The 20,812-nt window shown below is 42.8% G+C and overlaps 1 protein-coding gene across 1 annotated transcript in view; it reads right to left on the minus strand.

Annotated features, from left to right (window-relative positions):
• TSPEAR (thrombospondin type laminin G domain and EAR repeats) overlaps positions 1–20,812 on the minus strand; it is a 196,812-nt gene that overhangs the window by 29,950 nt on the left and 146,050 nt on the right. The window contains exons 3-7 of the mRNA XM_038749174.1: positions 19,698–19,936; positions 12,025–12,115; positions 10,544–10,700; positions 8,055–8,186; positions 5,450–5,676 (exon numbers count right to left, since the gene is read on the minus strand). Coding sequence (XP_038605102.1) covers positions 5,450–5,676; positions 8,055–8,186; positions 10,544–10,700; positions 12,025–12,115; positions 19,698–19,936 — 846 coding nt within the window. The remainder of the gene's footprint in view (positions 1–5,449; positions 5,677–8,054; positions 8,187–10,543; positions 10,701–12,024; positions 12,116–19,697; positions 19,937–20,812) is intronic.

Here is a 20,812-nt window from a genome sequence, read left to right on the forward strand (position 1 = left end):
GTTTCGCCATACTCTTACAATGTTGCAAAAAATGCATTGCGTACCTATGCCAGCCCAATGAAGAAGCATTCTTACTCTCCAGTACTTGACCTGATCTCTGAAATCATGCTGAGCCAGGCATCTCTAAAGAGTCTTCCAAAACGGAAGGGAAAGGAAACTCTCTTTAGAGTTTCCAAGAGTTTATCCATGCATCCCACTCCTCTTGCAACCTGAGGGTCTCCATGTGCAAACCTGATTTCCAAATGATTGCTTGTCCCAACCTGACTTTCTCCAGCACTGGATATAGTTTTGAATGTGGGGAAGAGAGCGGCTGTGGTCACACCCTGGCCTAGTATGATTCTAATGCCAGGATCCTGAAAAAGGTTTTAAAAAGAGTGCCAGGATGCTGGAAAGCTTTTAAAATTAAACCTAGCCTTGATTTTCCACCTCTTTCAATGAATGATGAGCACCGTGTACATATGATCTCTTTAAGGCTTTGGCGGTCCACAGAAATAGATTTCATCTTTTGAGATCACAGTCCAGCGAGTGGTCCCCACAAGTTGGGATTTAAAAACTGCTTTTGCTCCTTGGTGGAGCAGCGGAAAGTAATAAATAGTAATCAACTGACAAGAAATTTGAAGGGCAGAAAGGCTCAGAATTCTAGGAAGGAGGGGTAGAGTTGAAGTGGGACATTAGAAGACAGTCAGAAAGAGTAGAGAAGCCGGGAGACAAGAAAATAAAAAATACTACCAATAATTGTGGTATGTGTTAAGCACTTACTACGTGCCAGGCACTGTACTAAGTGCCGATGGGGATACAGGCAAATTGGGTTGGACACAGCCCCTTATCCCACATGGGGCTCACAGTCTTAAGCCCCATTTTACAGATGACGTAACTGAGGCCCAGAGAAGTGAAGTGACTTGTCCAAGGTCACACGGCAAACAAGTGATTAGACTCTAGGTCCTCTTGACTTCCAGGACCATGACTAGCCATAAGGCCTTGCTGCTTCTCCACAGAAATGTCTGAGGGGAGAGAGATGCTGTTCCCTAAGATTCCCGGGTGTAGGCTGCCATCCTCAACTTCTCCCCCTCACCGGCCATGTGCTCTGCTATACCTATCAGTCCCCTGATATCCACTGCTGTGTCCCCCAGTACTCTGGTGGACTTCACAATGGAAAGATTCAGAATTTGGCCGTCTCTAACTCATTTGCTGGAGACTGGCAGGTTTCCAGGTCAACTGGTAGGCCGGGACCCCAGGATTTTTATCCTGCAGTTCTGGGCAGCCAGGCCCAGGGTTGCAGCAGCAAGAAGGTCCTGCAGAGAGGCCCTGGCATGAGACTTTCCTGGGTTACAGCGTGGCACCCACTCAGGGGAAACTTACTACGAAGCAACATTTCGGGCTGCCATGTGCATCTGAAATCACTTGCAGAGAGTAAAGTGCTCATGGGTTCAGCAAGCTTCTACCTGTTCATTCATTATATTTTACTTTAAATACCCTGCCTGTTCCCCCTGGCTATCATACAAGTATACAGGATACCAGCTCACATGGCCTGAACCTTTCTCATTTGAGGAGTTTCTTTTGGATAGCATATTAAATGGTAACGTGGCTATCTGTCCCACGTTGCACAGAACCACCACAAATTATGCTCCCTGGTCTTGACACCCAAAACACCTTTGGGATCCACAAAAGTTCTACTTTTAGTCGTAGTGATTGTGACGATCCACGCATCGGTGGGAAGTTCAACTTGGTAGCATCAGGAGGTAAATGACAGAATCCTAAGGCAATCTAGTGTCATAACCACTGGCTGCCCAAAGTTCCTGGAGGTCCAGGCGGGAAGGGACTCAGTCAGAGCTGGAAAATAAAGTGAGATGCAAGGAGATGAAATAGGGAAAAGGCCAAGAGCTTGGACATAAGATGGGGAGGGGATTTGGAGCCAGGAAATATAAGCAGGGTCCTGGGGTCTGGGAACCAGGGTCTTGACATAGTTGGGAAGAGGACCGGCCCCAAGAAGCAGATGGAAGTGAACCCCGGGGGGTCTGGGGACTTAAAGTGTGGCTGCAACTGAAGTGTTTGGTAACTCAGGCTCCGGGGGAGCAGTGTGGCTCACTGGAAAGAGCACGGGCTTTGGAGTCAGAGGTCATGGGTTCAAATCCCAGCTCCACCAATTGTCAGCTGTGTGACTTTGGGCAAATCACTTCACTTCTCTGTGCCTCAGTTACCTCATCTGTAAAATGGGGATTAAGACTGTGAGCCCCCCGTGGGACAACCTGATCGCCTTGTAACTTCCCCAGCACTTAGAACAGCGCTTTGCACATAGTAAGTACTTAATAAATGCCATCATCACCATCATCATCATCAAGGTGGATAACTGCTGAGGTAGAAAATGACCTCCAGTCCAGATTGTTCATATCCAATCGCAAAAGGCAGAGTGAGAGACTGGGCACAAGTTGCAAGCCTTAGCCACATTCACGTAGCAAACAAAAACACTAAGAAGAGAAACAGAAATGGATATACTCACACTGAAAAACATACTTGGGAACAACACAGATCCAGGAAGACAAGACAATAGGTAGAGAAACATGTGGAAAAACCCACAACTGAAACTACAAGCATCCATAAAGATTTATTATATGTGTAGGTGTCCAAAATACATCACTGTTGGTGAAGAATTAACCAGTTGGGGTGGGTTTAGCTGAAAAGCCCTATAAGAGATCCACAAATCCAACTACACTATGTATACTCAACTGTCCTTATAATGTGCAGTCATGGTTTTGTTTTTCAATGCCTGACATTGCTTTCAGTTCTGCTTCTTTGTTTCACGATACTCTTGAAATTTCAGCTCAAAAAGGGACACGCTTCCTTTCGATTGGACTCTGTCATGACAGTCTGCCAGATGTAATGCCATCTGAGGTTTTGTTTTGCATCCTGAAGATGTTTTCTTTGTTTGACTTGCTCAATTTCAGCTCACCAAACAGCGGCTCTTTGGTTATCCTACTGTCATCCATTGGATCCACTTAGAATTGTGACTTTTGGACATTTGTTATTTATCCCATGGCACTTATGTATATACCTATGGATTTAGAGAAGCAGCTTGGCCTAGTGGATAGATCACAGGCTTGGGAGTCAGAAACACCTGGGTTCTAAGCTCAGGTCTACCACATTGCTGTGGGACCTTGGACAAGTCATTTCACCACTCTTTGCCTCAGTTACTTCATCTGCAAAATGAAGATTAAGACTGTGAGCCCCATGTGGAACAGGGACTGTGTCTAAACTGATTTACTTGTATCTACTCCAGCACTTAGTACAGTGTCTGCCACATAGTAAGCACTTAACAAATACCATAAGTCACGATTATTATTATCTATACAATACCTACTACAAAATATTTATTTATATAAATGTCTGTATCCCTCTCGAGACTCTGAGGTTGTTATGGACAGGGAATGTGTCTACCAACTCAGATGTACTGTACGCTCCCGAGTACCTCCAAGAGAAGCTGTGTTGCACTGAGCAAAATGTCAGTGCTAAGACACAGATTGTATTCCAGGACTTGGTTGTTTGTGATCCTGTCTTGCTACTCGATGTTGAATATAGACTGAAAATGCAGCTCAAGGAACTCCCTTGTGGGAAGGGAATGGGTCTTGGGCTTCTGGTATACCTTCCTGAGAGCTGAGTACAGTGCATTGACCACAGGTGGCATGCTTTAAACACCATGCCATTATTAGAAAGTCAAGAAGAAAGAAGATGCCTGAGGGATGAATTTTGTACGAACAGCGAGTTAGAGTAGAGGTGAAGAGGGAGAGTTGGGGTCCTCGGGATCAGTAAAAGAAAGTGGGAAGGCAAGGTGAAAAAGCTAGGGAAAGAGGATCACATGAAGGGAAATGGATCAAAAAAAAATGTCAAAAAAAGAAAAAAAATATACCAGCCCAACCTGAAAAAAAAAAATCTTTTGGATCTCTTTTCATTCAATCATATTTATTGAGAGCTCACTGAGTGCAGAGCACTAAGTGCTTGTCCTTTAAAGGCATTAGTATATCAAAAGTTCTCTGTTGTTATTTCTCATCATGCAGCGAAGAAAAGTCTTTTATCCATGACATTTATATAAATAAATATTTTGTAATAGGCATTGTATAGACAATAATAATAATCATGACTTATGGTATTTGTTAAGTGCTTACTATGCGGCAGACACTGTACTAAGTGCTGGAGTAGATACAAGTAAATCAGGTTAGACGAAGTACCTTTTTTTCAATTCTTAAGAATTTTAGTAAGGGAAAGGTAGGAGTATTTCTTTTTATTGCTTTTATTTTCCCATTTTGGTTTTTCCTTTCAGTTTCTGCTCCTCAAGGGGAGGTGAACTTTTAACTCCTAGGCAATCTACTTTTTCTTCGCTTATATTAACTCAACATAAAGATTGAGCCACTGAGAGATTGAAAGTCGTTAGATTGCAGGTTCCTTGAAAGCAGGAATTGCATCTTTTACTTTATCAGTATGTTTCTCAAGTGTCTACTAATACAATGTCCTACACACTACAAGCCCTCAGAAGTGTTGATAATGATGATGACTAAAGAGAGGTAGTTAAAAAACCTGATAAATCTAGGAAATCTGTTCAGGTCTGCAGATTTCAAATCTACTTTCTTTCCTCCTTACCAAGGGGCCTTTGAATGCCATAAACCTAAAAGGCATAGAGGGGCTGAAAAATGCACATCAAAAAGTATTCTCTGTCATTTCCCCTCCCCACACCATAATCTCCCCGCTCCTTTAGGGTATGTTTTGTTTCGATGTACCCTGTGAAGAAACAATCTTTTTATTTGTGAATATACCCATGACCGATTAATGAGATAGACCATAATTCTAATTAAAAAGAAGATGAAAGTTGAAAGCCAGTGATGTGACTGAACAAAGCCTGGGACCCGGTAAGAGAGAATATGAACAATGTGGGTACTAAGATTCCCAGTGAGGGCAGACCTGGATATTTTCCAAATGATACACAAGTTCTGCTAATATCTAAGTAACACTACAAAATACTTAAAGGTATTACTTTTTTAATTTAGAGCCCTCTTTGAAAAGCTTGTTGGGGGAAGGAAGAAAAGGAGTTGTAGGGAGGGAGAAAACCATGAATGACTCAGGCAGGATAGTGGGTTCTTTCACTATCACAGCCTTTACCCTCCTTTTCTTGAAGGTTTTAAAATTACACAGCCACACCCTCAGTCAGTGCTAACAATTATCAGTTTGTTGTTTGACTAAATTCTGGACTCGCATCTGTGGGAGTGCAGTTGTCTTTTAAAATACTGTATTTTTCCAAAATCTGCCCTAGTCTCACCTCCCACTCAACACTCAAAAATGGGGTATCCTCTAGATCTTACTTCAGAAACTTACAGTGATGTCAAAGCAGTGTTTTCTGGCTCAAACCTTGCAAGGAGTGACAAAATTAAAATGGAACTGAAAAGTCTCTTAAAAAGAGGATTACCTTTTTTCCTATAGTGAAGTATCTCCAAGACTGGGCTTGGTGGGTGGGGATGTTTTGATAAGAAATAAACTTTCCATCAGTCCATTTATAGATGGCTGAACTAGTGAGTCGATTGGCTGTGGCAGCAAAAAGCCCCACCTTGGGAATGATGAAGACCTCAATGCCCATGGTTTCAGAGTTAGTGACCAGGTTCTGATATTCTTCCACATAGTCCAACTTCTCTTTGGCTTGAATTTGAACAAAAGATATCAGTTACTACCACCACAGACGTCTTCTGGAGCCGAACCATTTTGCAAGGAAATTGGTGTGATTCCCAATGTTATAAAGACTAGAGATTTGTGACAAATCATCATTCTCTCTCCGGCGCTAGCAAGTCACTCTCCTAACTGTCTGCCCTCCTCCTTGGTTCCCCCCTAGCTCCCCATCTTCTTGGGGACCGTGCGCCTCATGTCTTCTGACCCCTACTTCATTGCTTCCAATAAGTCCTTGAACCCAGGCTCCTTTGAGGCTGAGAAGCAGCGTGGCTTAGTGGATAGAGCAAGGACCTGGGTTCTAATCCCGGCTCTGCCGCATGCCTGCTGTGTGACCTTGGGCAAATTGCTTAACTTCTCTGGGCCTCAGTCAGAGAAGCAGAGTGGCTCAGTGGAAAGAGCACGGGCTTTGGAGTCAGAGGTCATGGGTTCAAACCCCGGCTCCACCAACTGTCAGCTTTGTAACTTTGGCCAAGTCACTTCACTTCTCTGGGCCTCAGTTCCCTCATCTGCAAAATGGGGATTAATAATGTTGACATTTGTTAAGCGCTTACTATGTGCAAAGCACTGTTCTAAGCGCTGGGGGGGATACAAAGTGATCAGGTTGTCCCATGTGGGGTTCACAGTCTTAATCCCCATTTTACAGATGAGGTAACTGAGGCTCAGAGAAGTTAAGTGACTTGCCCAAGGTCACACAGCAGACATGTGGTGGAGCCGGGATTCAAACCCATGACCTCTGACTCCAAAGCCCGTGCTCTTTCCACTGAGCCACGCTGTTCTGTTAAGACTGTGAGCCCCCCGTGGGACAACCTGATCACCTTGTAACCTCCCCAGAGCTTAGAACAGTGCTTTGCACATAGTAAGCACTTAATAAATACCATTATTATTATTATTATTATTATTACCTCATCTGTGAAATGAGGATTAAGACTGTGAGCCCAGTGTGGGATAGGGGATGCATTTTATCTACCCCAGTGCTTAGAACAGTGCTTGGCACATAGTAAGTGCTTAACGAGCACTATTATTATTATATAATTTTGATTAGTATATAAGCAGCGTGGGGCAACCTGATCACCTTGTAACCTCCACAGCGCTTAGAACAGTGCTTTGCACATAGTAAGTGCTTAATAAATGCCATTATTATTATTATTATTAGCTTGGTCAGTTCTTGGGTCCCATGGGTGATGCCTCAGACTCCCTCTTGTGCTTCCACTTCTCAGGCTTCTGAGGACTGGGATGCACACAGTGTGTTGGAGCGAGTGCAATCGTTCCTCAAGGATGCTGGAACTACCAGGCTCAGCAGACCACAGGGGTTAACCGAGCATGGATGAATTTACAGCATATGAGTCACAATTGACAGCATATGAGTCACTTCCCCAAGAAGCGAGGCCTCAGATTCTTCTAGCCCTGGCCAACCTTGATCTAGAACCAGAACACGTTATCCCGGAGCTCAGCCTGAACTGGGCAAAGCCAAGGTTTTTAGGCTGGGCAGGTGTTTGTCTTGCCTTTCTTTCTACCAGCCTTCAAGCTGCTCTAAATTTCCTCTTTCCCACCTCCCACAGCCCCTGTCTAAAAGTTCTGTGACCCTCAATACCAGTTCCCACCATACAACTCCAGCTATTGGCCCTACGGAAAGAGTAGCAGAAAACGGACTGGTAACTCAGTGGATCAATGCTTCTCTCTTTCTACAAACAAGATGGCACCCTGCAAAATTTCAATTTTGTCAGCAAGTACTGTATTCCACTTTTAAGGCAAATGAAAGGAGGTTAAAGGTTTAGAGATGATGATTAGAGAATAAATTTCGCTTTCCTTGGGTAAATATGTATTTGGCAACAGAGTCTCCCTTTGCAAAGACAGTTAAGGATAGCATGAAAGCGATGGGGAAGAGAGGGAAAGAGAAAGTAGGAGGAGAGTGAGAGATAAAAAGCAAAGGGAGACAGAAAAGAGAAATGGGAGAGAGAGGGAGAGAGAAAAAAGAGGGAGAAGGAGACACTTGAAGCTCCTAGCCGGCACTGAGAAAAATGGAAACCTTTAGTCTGGACCTAACACTACCACCTTAATGTAAAATTCAATTCTCTCACCGGGAATCTTTCTCAATCACACACCGATCCCCTATTTACTGATTTAAAGGGCATAACAGGTACAGGCCTAATCATAGGTATGACAGAAAGATTTCATAAACCCAGAAGCCAACGGTGAATTGTGCTATCCCCTTAGTAACTTAGCGGGTAATAAGTATTTGACTAATATGACCTACACAGAGCCTGGTCACATCAGGGTTTGTGCTTGTAACTACATTTTAGGAGCCCTAGACCTCAAACTGAGTTGTTAGCCAAATAAGGTGCTGTGCTTACCTTCTATCATGGCAATCCACTCATTTCCATCACAAAAATATAGCCCCTTGTGAGAAACATCAAACCAAAATTGGGCACTTTCCATTTTGGTGCAGTGAGGGCGGGATCCAAGGGTTACTTTCATATCAGCTTCTAAATACAAAACCAAAGCAAAAACTGTTTTATTTTTCAATGCACATGGGAGAAAGAGTGAATTAGGAATACATTTGACCATGAATTAGAGGATCCCGCAATTCCTACAAGAATCATCCAAAGGCAGTATGCATTATTTCAAGACTTTCCTTCGATTTGAGGGAGCTCAAAGCAAGCAATTTCACTGAAAAGGTTAGGTTAGCATTTACGAAGCTGAGATGCTCCATTTCTAAACTGCGAGACACTGGAGAGTACATTTCTTGGACTACGACACAACCTCTGTAAATCACCATTTGGGCCTTAAAACTGTGTGGGCTGGTTCCAATCTGGCTCTAAGTCAGTCATTTCTGCCCACGCGGCTCCTATCTGGCTACAAGCCCCCTCCAGGTGCTGGTAGCAACCTCCCGGAAAGCCGGGGACCTGAGTGTGGACGGAATAGTGGAGTGTGATTGGAATAGTGGGGTGTGGATGGAATAGCCATAAATGCTATATGTTCCTGACTGACTTTATCTAGGCTGGTTCAGAGCCACACTGGAGTTGAGCTGGCTTCTTCCCAAAGTTCTCAAAATAATGAAACTTAAGCGTGGACTCCACCTGCAGATGACTCCCTGGCCATAATCACCACATATGTGGTGTGCTTATAAAAAATACTCCACGAAAAAGCTATTTTTTAGCCCATTTTCTTACCAGATATCCCAAAAAGTACACAGCGCTTTCTTTCAAAAATATCTCCAAGTCTATAGCACAGTACAAGAAGTTTCACCTCAAACCTCAGGGTTGTGGGTTCGTGCCCCACGTCGGGCACATAAACTTTTAGAGAAGCAGCGTGGCTCAGTGGAAAGAGCCCGGGCTTTGGAGTCAGAGGTCATGGGTTCAAATTCCGGCTCTGCCAACTGCCAGCTGTGTGACTTTGGGCAAGTCACTTAACTTCTCTGTCCTTCAGTTACCTCATCATCATCATCAATCGCATTTATTGAGTGCTTACTATGTGCAGAGCACTGTACTAAGCGCTTGGGAAGTACAAATTGGCAACATATAGAGGCAGTCCCTACCCAACAGTGGGCTCACAGTCTCAAAGGGGGAGACAGAGAACAAAACCCAACATACTAACAAAATAAAATAAATAGAATAGATATGTACCAATAAAATAAATAAATAAATAGAGAAATAAATATTCTATAAATATTATCATTATCGTCTGAGGTTAGACTAGTGCCTGGCACTAGTTACCTCATCTGTAAAATGGGGATGAAGACTGTGAGCCCCCCGTGGGACAACCTGATCACCTTGCAACCTCCCCAATGCTTAGAACAATGCTTTGCACATAGTAAGCACCTAATAAATGCTATCATTATTAAACCTGACTAAAAATTTGATCTTGGCCACCTATGTGAAGACATCAGATTCATATAAGCAAAATGAAACGTGAGGATTATTCTCTGGTGATTTCATTTATGGCAGTTTCGCCATCCATTAGTGTTCCTGTACATCAATCAATCAATCAATCAATCAATCAATCGTATTTATTGAGCACTTACTATGTGCAGAGCACTGTACTAAGCGCTTGGGAAGTACAAATTGGCAACACATAGAGACAGTCCCTACCCAACAGCGGGCTTATAGTCTAATACATCAAATGCATAGTTTATGACACTTTGAAAACCTGATAGACTAAATCTTGCCACACATTCAGAAAACGCCTTTCCTGAGTATAATAACATTCAGTTGGAAAATTCTTTTTTTTTAACTAACCTAAATCATTGGGGTTTTTGTTGATATTTTTAGGCTCTTCCTGTGTGAGCTTGAAGAGTTGTTCCTAGATAGCAGGACATTCTCTATATAATTCTTTTTGTTTGAAAATACTGCTAAAACTTGACCTGCCTGAAACAAGAATTTTTCAGTCATGCTATATTATTTGGATCAAATTATGTTTTTTTTCTGCCTCTGTATCAGTTGTCTTCACTAATCAGGGAGAGGGTGGAAAACCAGACATATAGCTCAAGACTTGTTTCCTGTGATAGAACTATGTGCCCCTCTTAAGAAACAAATGCCTACCTTCTTAGGCAGTGGTTAATTCTCCCCCCAGAATCAATCAGTGGTATTTAGTGAGCGCTTACTATGTGCAGAGCACTGAGTACAATACAGAGTAAGCAGAGATGTTCCCTGCCCAGAGCAAGTTTACAGTTGACCCCTTTCCAACTTTTTCTCCACAAAAAACTGTCGCGGTATTTTATCCTTTCATCATATTTCCTATTTTCCAATCCTTTAATTCTCTTCACTGTTCTCTAATTAACCCTTCCAAATTCATCATAACCCCACACAGGATTGATGTAGGATAGGCATTCCGGTTTACTAACCATAAGGATATTTTAGCACCTCATTGTCCTCCTGTATCCTTGGGAGATCTTGTAGAATTGCAGGGATGGAGAGCACAGCCAGCTTAGCATTCATGCTAGGACACATTCTTGAGGTAGCATCAGAGCCTGGCAACAGAACCACTTGTCTTAACAACCCCTAAAAAGAAGAGGAAGAATAAAAAATAAAACCAAGTCTTCATGGGAATTGCCACTTTCATAGCAGGCCAGATTCAGGAGAAAAAGTGAAAGTTGAGGGCTTCTTGGAATTATGTATGTTTTTCCCAAAATGTGTGGTGATGGTTGTGGTTTTTGCTCCTGTTGTGGTTGTGACTGATGAACTCTGAGCTGCCAGAAACCTGGTCCTCTGCTCCTCTTGTCTCTCTACTGCGATTTTTGTTTTTGTTTTCTGAATTTATCCTTGTCCTTATCTTTTATGTTATTTTAATGTTTTTATTGTTTCCCCTTTCCTTATGTCCCTGTTGCCTGTCCCCTCTCCCCAATGGGCTAACAACCAAGAACAAGAGGTGAGAGCATTTAAGAACAGAAACTGGGCAGTTCTCTTTGGAATTATTGTTTTCTGAATTTATCCTTGTCCTTATCTTTTATGTTATATTTATGTTTTTATTGTTTGCCTTCCCTTCTGTCCCTGTTGTCTGTCCCCTCTCCCCAGTGGGCTAACAACCAAGAACAAGAGGTGAGAGTATTTACGAACAGAAACTGGGCAGTTCTCTTTGGAATTATTTTATGTTACTGGCTTTCATAGCAAGATTATAGTTTTAGGTAGCTGTGATTTATTAAAATGTTTTATATATAATTACCGGCTCCTTCGCTTTGTTAGGCGGGAAGGTGATTGGGAAGCCAGTTCTTAAAAGCTGCCCTACCTTGGCCTGGAGAAACAGACTTAAGGTCTTTCCGATGTTAAAGACTCGTTACCAAGGAAACGTTACCTAGGAGTTACTTAAGAAAGTGGAAATCCCTCTTGATCCGTTCACCTGGAGGGTGGAGGGGGTGGTGGGGAAACAGCTATTTTGAAGTCAAGAGGCGGTGACGATACAAAAATGGAAAAACCACATCCCAGTCGGCTTGGATCCTTTCTTTGTAGAGCCTGCCTTCACAAGAGAAGCAGTGTGGCTCAGTGGAATGAGCAGGGGCTGTGGGGTCAGAGGTCATGGGCTCAAATCCCGACTCCGCCAATTGTCAGCTGTGTGACTTTGGGCAAGTCACTTCACTTCTCTGGGCCTCAGCGACCTCATCTGTAAAATGGGGATGAAGACTGTGAGCCCCCCTGGGGACAACCTGATCACCTTGTAACCTCCCCAGCGCTTAGAACAGTGCTTTGCACATAGTAAGTGCTTAATAAGTGCCATTAAAAAAAAAAGAGGTGGTCACGGGCTGTGGTGTAGGTCAAGAGTAACAGTAAATCTCATTCTTGCATTCTGAAATTTGTACTTACATAGTCCATATCCTCATATCATACTTACAGTAAAGGAGCCTTTCTTTCGTCTCCTGCTTCCAATGAAAAACCTGGATCCTTTCATAGACAGTGTCATCGGGAAGGGTGTATCAATAACCCTGAAAATGTTGAAATAGGAATTACGTGAATACAAGCAGTTGGGCTGACTATATGTAAAAACAATTAATTCTCATCACTGTTTCCCGAATGAGTTGTAATAATAATAATAATAATAATCGTGGTATTTGTCAATTGCTTACTTTGTGCCAACCACTGTAGTAAGCACCGGGGTACGTACAGGGCAATTTGTTCAGAACAATTAAAATTCATTCATTCATTCAATCGCATTTATTGAGCACTTACTGTGTGCAGAGCACTGTACTAAGCACTTGGAAAGCACAATTTGGCAACAGATAGATACAGCCCCTACCCAACAGTGGGCTCACAGTCTAGAATAACTCTCTAGTGTGAATATTTCCTACTCTGGTTTCACTCAGTTCTCCCTAGATGCCTCTCAGGGGTGTAACATGGCATCTCCGCTCTTTTCCATCTACTTTTCTCCATCTTTTCAACTATGTCACCAGTTTGAGTTCTGGTTCAAGATAGCATCGCCTCCATCTGGATTCTTGTCAGAGTCCCCTTACTGGTTTTTCTAGCTCCAGTCTCCCTCCTCTTCAATCTATCTCTCACACAGAGCTGCCGGTGCCATCTTTCTAAAACACTAACTGGAGCGTGTCAGCGTTGTCGACAAAACTTTCCCAAAGCTCCAAATCATTGTGCATAAGCCAAAAACTGATCATTAGCTTGATCATTAGGTTCTTCATCAACACTTATCTCTGCTATGTATCTGCTTTCTTTTGCTACACCCCATTTGGGTTCTCTGTCTTTCCCAAGGAAACCTCCCAATTTTCCTGGTGGATTGTAATGCATTCTAATTCAGTAGGTTTTGAGGTTTATCAAAAGACTTTGAGATAAATATCTAGCAATTGCTCTACATTGACAACTGTTCTCCTGGACCTACACAAGAAGACATGCAAATGGTTGCAGATTGCTTTGCAGACTCTGCGCAGCACTGTGGATGGTCAATTAGTTCTAGAGAAGAGCTAGCCGGCAACAGGGAAGCTCTACCAAATTGCAACCCAAAATCTTCATTGGCAACCCAGAACTTTATTCTGTCACCAAATTATGCTACCTAGACAATACATTATTCAAAATTCCTGGGGAAACAGAGAAGGGGAATAAAAGAATCCAAGAGGGCAGTATGGATTTTGCTAGAAACAGATGGGATTTGGTGATTATGTGGGCAACAAGATCCAGCTGAAGGTCTTTACAACTGTTCTGGTGCCCAGTCTTCCATATAGAATTAATAATAATGATGATGATGGCAGTTGTTAAGCACTTACTATGTGCCAAGCAACGTTCTAAGCGCTGATGGGACTGGGACCTACTATAGAAGACACATCCGGCTTCTTAAGAAGTTTCAATAGTGACACCACACTCAACATCAAATTGTGGAACAAGATTATCAATAATGAGGTCCAGAAATGTTCTCCCAGAGTTGAGATAATGCTCACAGGAGCACATCTTCAATGGGCCGAAATGTCAGGAGAATGGATAATAACAGAATATCCAGCAGCTGTTTAATGATGAATTAAAAAGGTGCCCACGCAAGTAGTAGTGTGGCCTAGTAGATAGAGCATGGCCTGGGAGTGAGAGGACCCGGTTCTAATCCTGACTCCGCCACTCGTCTGTTGTGTGACCTTGAGCAAGTCACTTCACTTCTTTGTTCCTCAGTTACCTCACCACTGGGGATTAAGACTGTGAGCCCCATGTGGGACATGGACTGTGCCCAAACTGATTAGCTTATATCTACTCCAACGCTTAGTGTAGTGTCTGACATGTAGTAGCATTTAACAAATATCATAAAAAAAATATTTAAGGACATAATGAAGCACAGTCTTAAGCAATGTGACATAGCAGAGGACTGTTGTTAAGGCATTGCGGTTGACAGATTTGCTTGCCTGATGTGTGTTTGGGAGAGGGACTGTTCTTCTTGAGCAAAGTCTTCGTGGTGATTGGAAAATCAAGAGGTAGACTCCAAAACAGAGATAGGCCCTACATAGAACCAACACATTATTGGCAAGGACCTATCTTTTTGTGCACATAATGTGGCAAAGAAGACCAGTCACTCTTTTTTGTTTTGTTTTTGCTTTTCAGCTTCATCTTCAAAAACAAGGAACAGATACATAAAGTCCTAGTGCAAATTGGTAAAGTATTGTATGGCACTGAGTCCAACACTGCAGCTTGCATGGCTCCAATGAGCTGTTCAGTTTTGATTTCCTCTAATAAAAATAATATTTATTAACTGCTTACTATGTGCCAAGCACTGTACTAAGCACTAAGGAAGAAACAAGATTATCAGGTCAGATGCAGTCCCTGTCTCACTTGGAGTTCGCTGTCAAAGGTAGAGGGAGAACAGTATTTTATCCCTCTTTTAAAGATGAAGAAACTGAGGCACAGAGAAGTTAAGTGACTTGTCCAGGATTAGGCAAATAGCAGAGCCGAGGTTAGAACTCAGGTTCCCTTACTCTCAGGCCTGAGTTCTTTCTACTGTGATCAAACTGCCTAGACAATGCTCTAATCAGAGAAAAACCATTAAGAACTTGGGAATATCCATGTCTGTCTCTTAGGAAGTAGGTGAACAATGGCATTGGTAATTGAAGCTGATATTTTGTGCATTCACGAAATCCCACGTAGTCCTACGATATTTTTTCAAGTTTCAGTACTTTTCATATCTATAGTTGAAATCACCTTAAAACTTAGGTGTTAGATAATAATAATAATAATAATAATAATGATGGTATTTGTTCATTCATTCATTCAATCATATTTATTGACCGCTTACTGTGTGCAGAGCACTGTACTAAATGCTTGGGAAGTACAAGTTGGCAACATATAGAGACGGTCCCTACCCAACAGTGGGCTCACAGTCTAGAAGTGGGAGAAAGAGAACAAAACAAAGCACATTTACAAAATAAAATAAGTAGAATAAATATGTACAAGTAAAATAAATAAATAGAGTAATAAATACGTACAAACATATATACAGGTGTTGTGGGGAAGGGAAGGAGGTAAGGCAGGAGGGATGGAGAGGGGGAGGAGGGGGAGAGGAAGGAGGGGGCTCAGTCTAGGAAGGCCTCTGTTAAGCGCTTACTACATGCCAAGCACTGTTCTAAGCACTGGGGTAGATACAAGGTTCTCAGGTTGCCCCACGTGGGGCTCCCAGTCTTAATCTCCATTTTACAGATGAGGTACACCTGAGGCACAGAGAAATGAAATGACTTGCCCAAGGTCACACAGCTGACAAGTGGTGGAGCCAGGATTAGAACCCACGACCTCTGACTCCCAAGCCGATGCTTTTTCCACTAAGCCACACTGCTTCAATGTTGCAGCTGTGATTAGCCTATCCAGCTTCTTAAAGAAATTGTCTCTTATCTCGGCCGTTATTTATCATCGTGGAAGCAAATGTGCTGATGATGGAAGACTTAGTCTCTGAGCACCCTGTAGGACAGGGACTGATTAATTTGTATCTACCCAAGTGCTTAGAACAATGCTTGGCACATAACAAGTGCTTAACAAATACCATTTTTTAAAAAATAAAGGAAGGTATTTTTGTTTTAGAGACAGGTTTTCAGTTCCTTATTTATGACTCTGGGTCTATTTGGGAGGCTTGTGGCTAAATCTGCTTGCAAATCCGAAACTGACGGACAACATTCATTCATTCAATCGTATTTATTGAGCGCTTACTGTGTGCAGAGCACTGTACTGAGCGCTTGGGAAGTACAAGTTGGCAACATATAGAGACATATAAAGACGGTCCCTACCCAACAGTGGGCTCACAGTCTAGAAACATCTGAAGAGAGAAGACCTCTTCAGAAAATGACGACTCTGGTACCTCTCTCGAGAAATTGTTCTTCATTAGGTAACCTGGTTTTTCTCAAAGCCAGATTGCTGGCTCTGTATCTGGGAAGCTTATGGGCAGGTAATAGGTGACTACTGTTCCATACTTCTGTTCTGTGACCAAATGATTATTTTCTCTGAGGCTGGCAAATTGTAAGGCAACTTCCTCATTTGGAGCAAGGAGAATAATCCTAGCATGGGCCTGGGCGTCAAAGGTCATGGGTTCTAATCCTAACTCTGCCACTTTTCTGCTGTGTTGGCATTGGGCAAGTCACTTCTCTTGGCCTTAGTTTCTGCATCTGTAGAATGGAGACTGTGAGTTCCATGTGGGACAGGGACTGTGTTCAAACCAATTTGCTTGTATCCACTCCAGCACTTAGTACAGGTGCCTGGCACAAAGTAAGTGCTTAACAAATACCACAATTATTATTATTATTATTATTATTATTATTATTATAAGAAAAGCTGCATTCAGAGCTGCTGGGACTCCTCTTAGCTCAGAAAAAAATGGAAATAGAGGCTGCAGAATCACTCTTCATCTCCTGCCTCTATTAAATACTAAACACTAATAAATACTATCACTACTCTCTGTGGATGACTCCCAAGTCTACCGCTCTAGCCCAGACCTGACGAATATCATCAGGTTTACCATAGGAAGAGCATCTCAATCTTGGAAATAGGAATATTGCCCAGGAGTTTCCAGGGGGGAGTGAAGCTTCCGGAATGTTTCCCTTAGCACATTCTTCATGACTGAGATGTCGTGTTGCCTTTCAATGCTTTCTGAATTTGCCAAATGCTATATTTCAATCATTATATACTCCTGCACCTTGGTTCTTTTCATTGTTTTACTTTCTGCCATATCTCGTTCTTCCTCCTTTTCTCCCTTTTGGAGATTTTCTTCTCTCCAACTCCCTCTTTGCACTATAAATTCCTTAAGAACAAAAAGAACATCGAGAAAGCAGCATGACCTAGAGGAAAGTGCTCCAGACTGGGAGTCAGACATCCTGGGTTCTAATGCCAGCTCTGCTACTTAACAATAATAATAATAATGATGGTATTTTTTAAACGCTTACTACATGCCAAACACAGTTCTAAGCGCTGTGGTAGATACAAGGTAATCCAGGTCGTCCCAGGTGGGGCTCACACTTTTAATCCCCATTTTACAGATGAGAGAACTGAGGCCCAGGGAAATTAAGTGACTTGCCCAAAGTCACACAGCTGGTAAGTGGCGGAGCCGGGATTAGAACCCGTCACAACCTCTGATTCCCAAGCCCGGGCTTTTTCCACTAAGCCACGCTTACTTGTCTGCTGTATGACCTTGGGCAAGTTGCTTAACTTCTCTGTACCTCAGTTTCTTCATCTGAAAATGGAGCCTATATTCATTTAATTGTATTTATTGAGCGCTTACTGTGTACACAGCACATACCTGTTCTCCCTCCTACCCTAGACTGTGAGCCCCATATGGGACAGGAACACAGTCCCGATTAACTTGTATTTACACCAGGCTTTAGCACAGAATAAGCATGAAGCGAAGTAGTGTGGCTTAGTGGATAAAGCACAGTCCTGAAAGTCAGAAAGTCAGGTTTTAATTTGGGCTTCGCTACTTGTCTGCTGTGTGACACTGAGCAAGTCAATTCCCTCTGTGCCTCAATTCCCTCATGTGTAAAATGGGGATTAGGACTGAGAGCCCCATGAGGGACATGGACTGTGTACAACGCTGCTTAGAGAAGCAGCGTGGCTCAGTGGAAAGAGCAGGGGCTTTGGAGTCAGAGGTCATGGGTTCAAATCCCGACTCCACCACTTGTCAGCTGTGTGACTTTGGGCAAGTCACTTCACTTCTCTGGGCCTCAGTTCCCTCATCTGTAAAATGGGGATTAAGACTGTAAGCCCCCCATGGGACAACCTCATCACCTTGTAACCTCCCCAGAGCTTAAAACAGTGCTTTGCATATAGTAAGCGCTTAATAATTATTATCATCATTATTATTATTACAACCTGATCAGCCTGCATTTACCCCAACACTTAGTACAGTGCCTGGCACATAGTAAGCACTTAACAAATACCTTTAACAACAAACTTAAATACCATAAAATGTGTAGTATTCTTCCAAAAGCCTAGCACTCAATAGGTGCTCAATAAATTGCACTGATTGAGACTACTGCAGTGGGAAAGGATTAGGGTTTACTCTTTCTAAAATCAAGAAACACTCATTGCTTCCTATGAGTTGGGAAAAGTTGGGCTGATTAAGACTTAACATTCCAATACTTTGTTCCCTGGGATTAGACCTATTTATCGCAATATGAAGTGGAGGCTACTTAAATGTAAGGGTTTGAATCATCCAGATTGAATGGATAATTGGTACCTTTGATTGGTATCTGTGGTCAGTCTGGATAATTCAAAACCCAAATTGTCCAGATAATGATTAAAGAATCAACATGGCCAGAAAATAGCTATAAACCGGTTAACTGTGAGATCAGGTTCCCCAGTCAAACAATAAACGAATCAATAGTTCTAGTACAAAGTGCTTGGGAGATCATCATCATCATCAATCGTATTTATTGAGCGCTTACTATGTGCAGAGCACTGTACTAAGCACTTGGGAAGTACAAATTGGCAACATATAGAGACAGTCCCTACCCAACAGTGGGCTCACAGTCTAAAAGGGGGAGACAGAGAACAAAACCAAACATACTAACAAAATAAAATAAATAGAATAGAAATGTACAAGTAAAATAAATAGAGTAATAAATATGTACAAAAATATATACATATATACAGCTGCTGTGGGGAAGGGAAGGAGGTAGGATGGGGGGGTGGAGAGGGGGACGAGGGGGAGAGGAAGGAAGGGGCTCAGTCTGGGAAGGCCTCCTGGAGGAGGTGAGCTCTCAGTAGGGCCTTGAAGGGAGGAAGAGAGCTGGCTTGGCGGATGGGCAGAGGGAGGGCATTCCAGGCCCGGGGGATGACGTGGGCCGGGGGTCGATGGATGGACAGGCGAGAATGAGGTACGGTGAGGAGATTGGCGGTGGAGGAGCGGAGGGTGCGGGCTGGGCTGTAGAAGGAGAGAAGGGAGGTGAGGTAGGAGGGGGCGAGGTGATGGACAGCCTTGAAGCCCAGGGTGAGGAGTTTCTGCCTGATGCGCAGATTGATAGGTAGCCACTGGAGATTTTTGAGGAGATGCAATTGAGGTAGTAGACACGATTCCCGCTCTCATTAACTTAACCGTCTCACAGGGAGGGTTCAGCAATGATAGGAATGATCTTCGCTAAACTAAAAGGAATTTAAGGATTTTTTTTTTGTCACAGGAGGCACCCTCCCTTCCCCCAGTTCAGAAGCCTTAAAGACCAATCAGCTGCCGCTCATAATCAATCAATCAATTGTATTTATTGAGCGCTTACTGTGTGCAGAGCACTGTACTAAGCGCTTAATAAGCAATCCAGGTCTCCACAGGCTCAAACAAATGGCTTTCATTGCCCTGGAAAATTTATGAGAACAGAAAAAGCAAGTCACCTATGTTCCTTTTATATGGCTGCTTCCATTGGTGTTGTAAGAAGTCTGGATTTGCTCTTTTTTTTCCCAACTGAGCATTAGTTTGCCCCAAATAGACTTAGTCATTGGAAATGCAGTCCTTTACTGGGCTTTAAAGGAGCATTGTCTCATACAGAGAAGACATGTCCGTTCAAGCCCTCCTGCTTGATAGGAAAACATTTCTCATCACCTTATTTCTTCAAGACTTATACCTACATGTCTGTGGGTAAGCTGCAGTCCACAGTGAGAGAAAAGGACCCTCCGGACACGGCCAAAATCAGCGTGTGCCACTGGTTGTCCATCACGGTAATGTCACGGAAAGTGACCCGAGTCTGCCAACCACCGGAATTTTCTTTGCTCCAGAAAAGGAAGTGGAATTTATTTCGAGAGTACCGGAGTCCTAGCATCAGCATGTTGCTCTGCTCTTCAATCACAGTAAAGATGTATTCATTTTTCTGTAGGAATTTGAGAAAATGATTGCTGAGTTGATTTATAAGCTATAAAGACATAGGAAGCAGTAAATATCATTATTGGCTCGGGTCAAAGAACCCTCCAGCCTATGGTATCTGTGGTTATCGGTTCCCGAAAGTAGTATTTGGATATTAGGGGGAACCCTCTTTGATACTGATCTTAATGCTTCAGGAAGTGCCATTTAACTTCCCTGGTAACTTACTGTGAAGTGCTCATCCGCAGATTTGTCCAAAATACTTCTGTCACCTATAGGTAACTTCTGTTTGCTGAGCTTCCCACCGCAACTAATTCCAAATGCTCCCCACTCATGTTATGTGAAGAAGTGTTGCTTTTTCTTTATTTGAAATCTACCAGCTTCAAGTTATCCCCTGATCCAGCTGTGGGATTTGGTGAATACAAAAATAGTTGTTCACCCTGTCTATGCCCTTCGTGATTTTGGAGACTCCATCATGCTTCCTGCTTTAACCTTCATTTGTTTCAGGATGAACACCGTCATCTTTTCAGTTGATTATCATAAAAAAGCATCTCCACTTTGCCCACTTTGGGTGGTCTTCTCTGTGCCCCCTCTGCCCAACAATGTCCTTTTTTAAAAAATGATATTTGTGAAGTGCTTACTATGTGTCAAGCACTGTTCTAAGCGCTGGGCTAGCTACAAGTTGGTCAAAGTCCCTGACTCCCAAGCTCAGGCTCTAACCACTAGGCCATGCTGCTCTTCAGTGTGACAAGCTGTGTGACTAGAATCAGATGCAACACTGGAATAATAATAATAATAATAATAATAATAATAATAATGGCATTTGTTAAGCGCTTACTGTGTGCAAAGCACTGTTTTAAGCGCTAGGGAGGATACAAGGTGATCA

This window comes from Tachyglossus aculeatus, chromosome 7, assembly GCF_015852505.1.
Source record: "Tachyglossus aculeatus isolate mTacAcu1 chromosome 7, mTacAcu1.pri, whole genome shotgun sequence".
In the NCBI taxonomy this organism is placed as follows: Eukaryota; Metazoa; Chordata; class Mammalia; order Monotremata; family Tachyglossidae; genus Tachyglossus; species Tachyglossus aculeatus.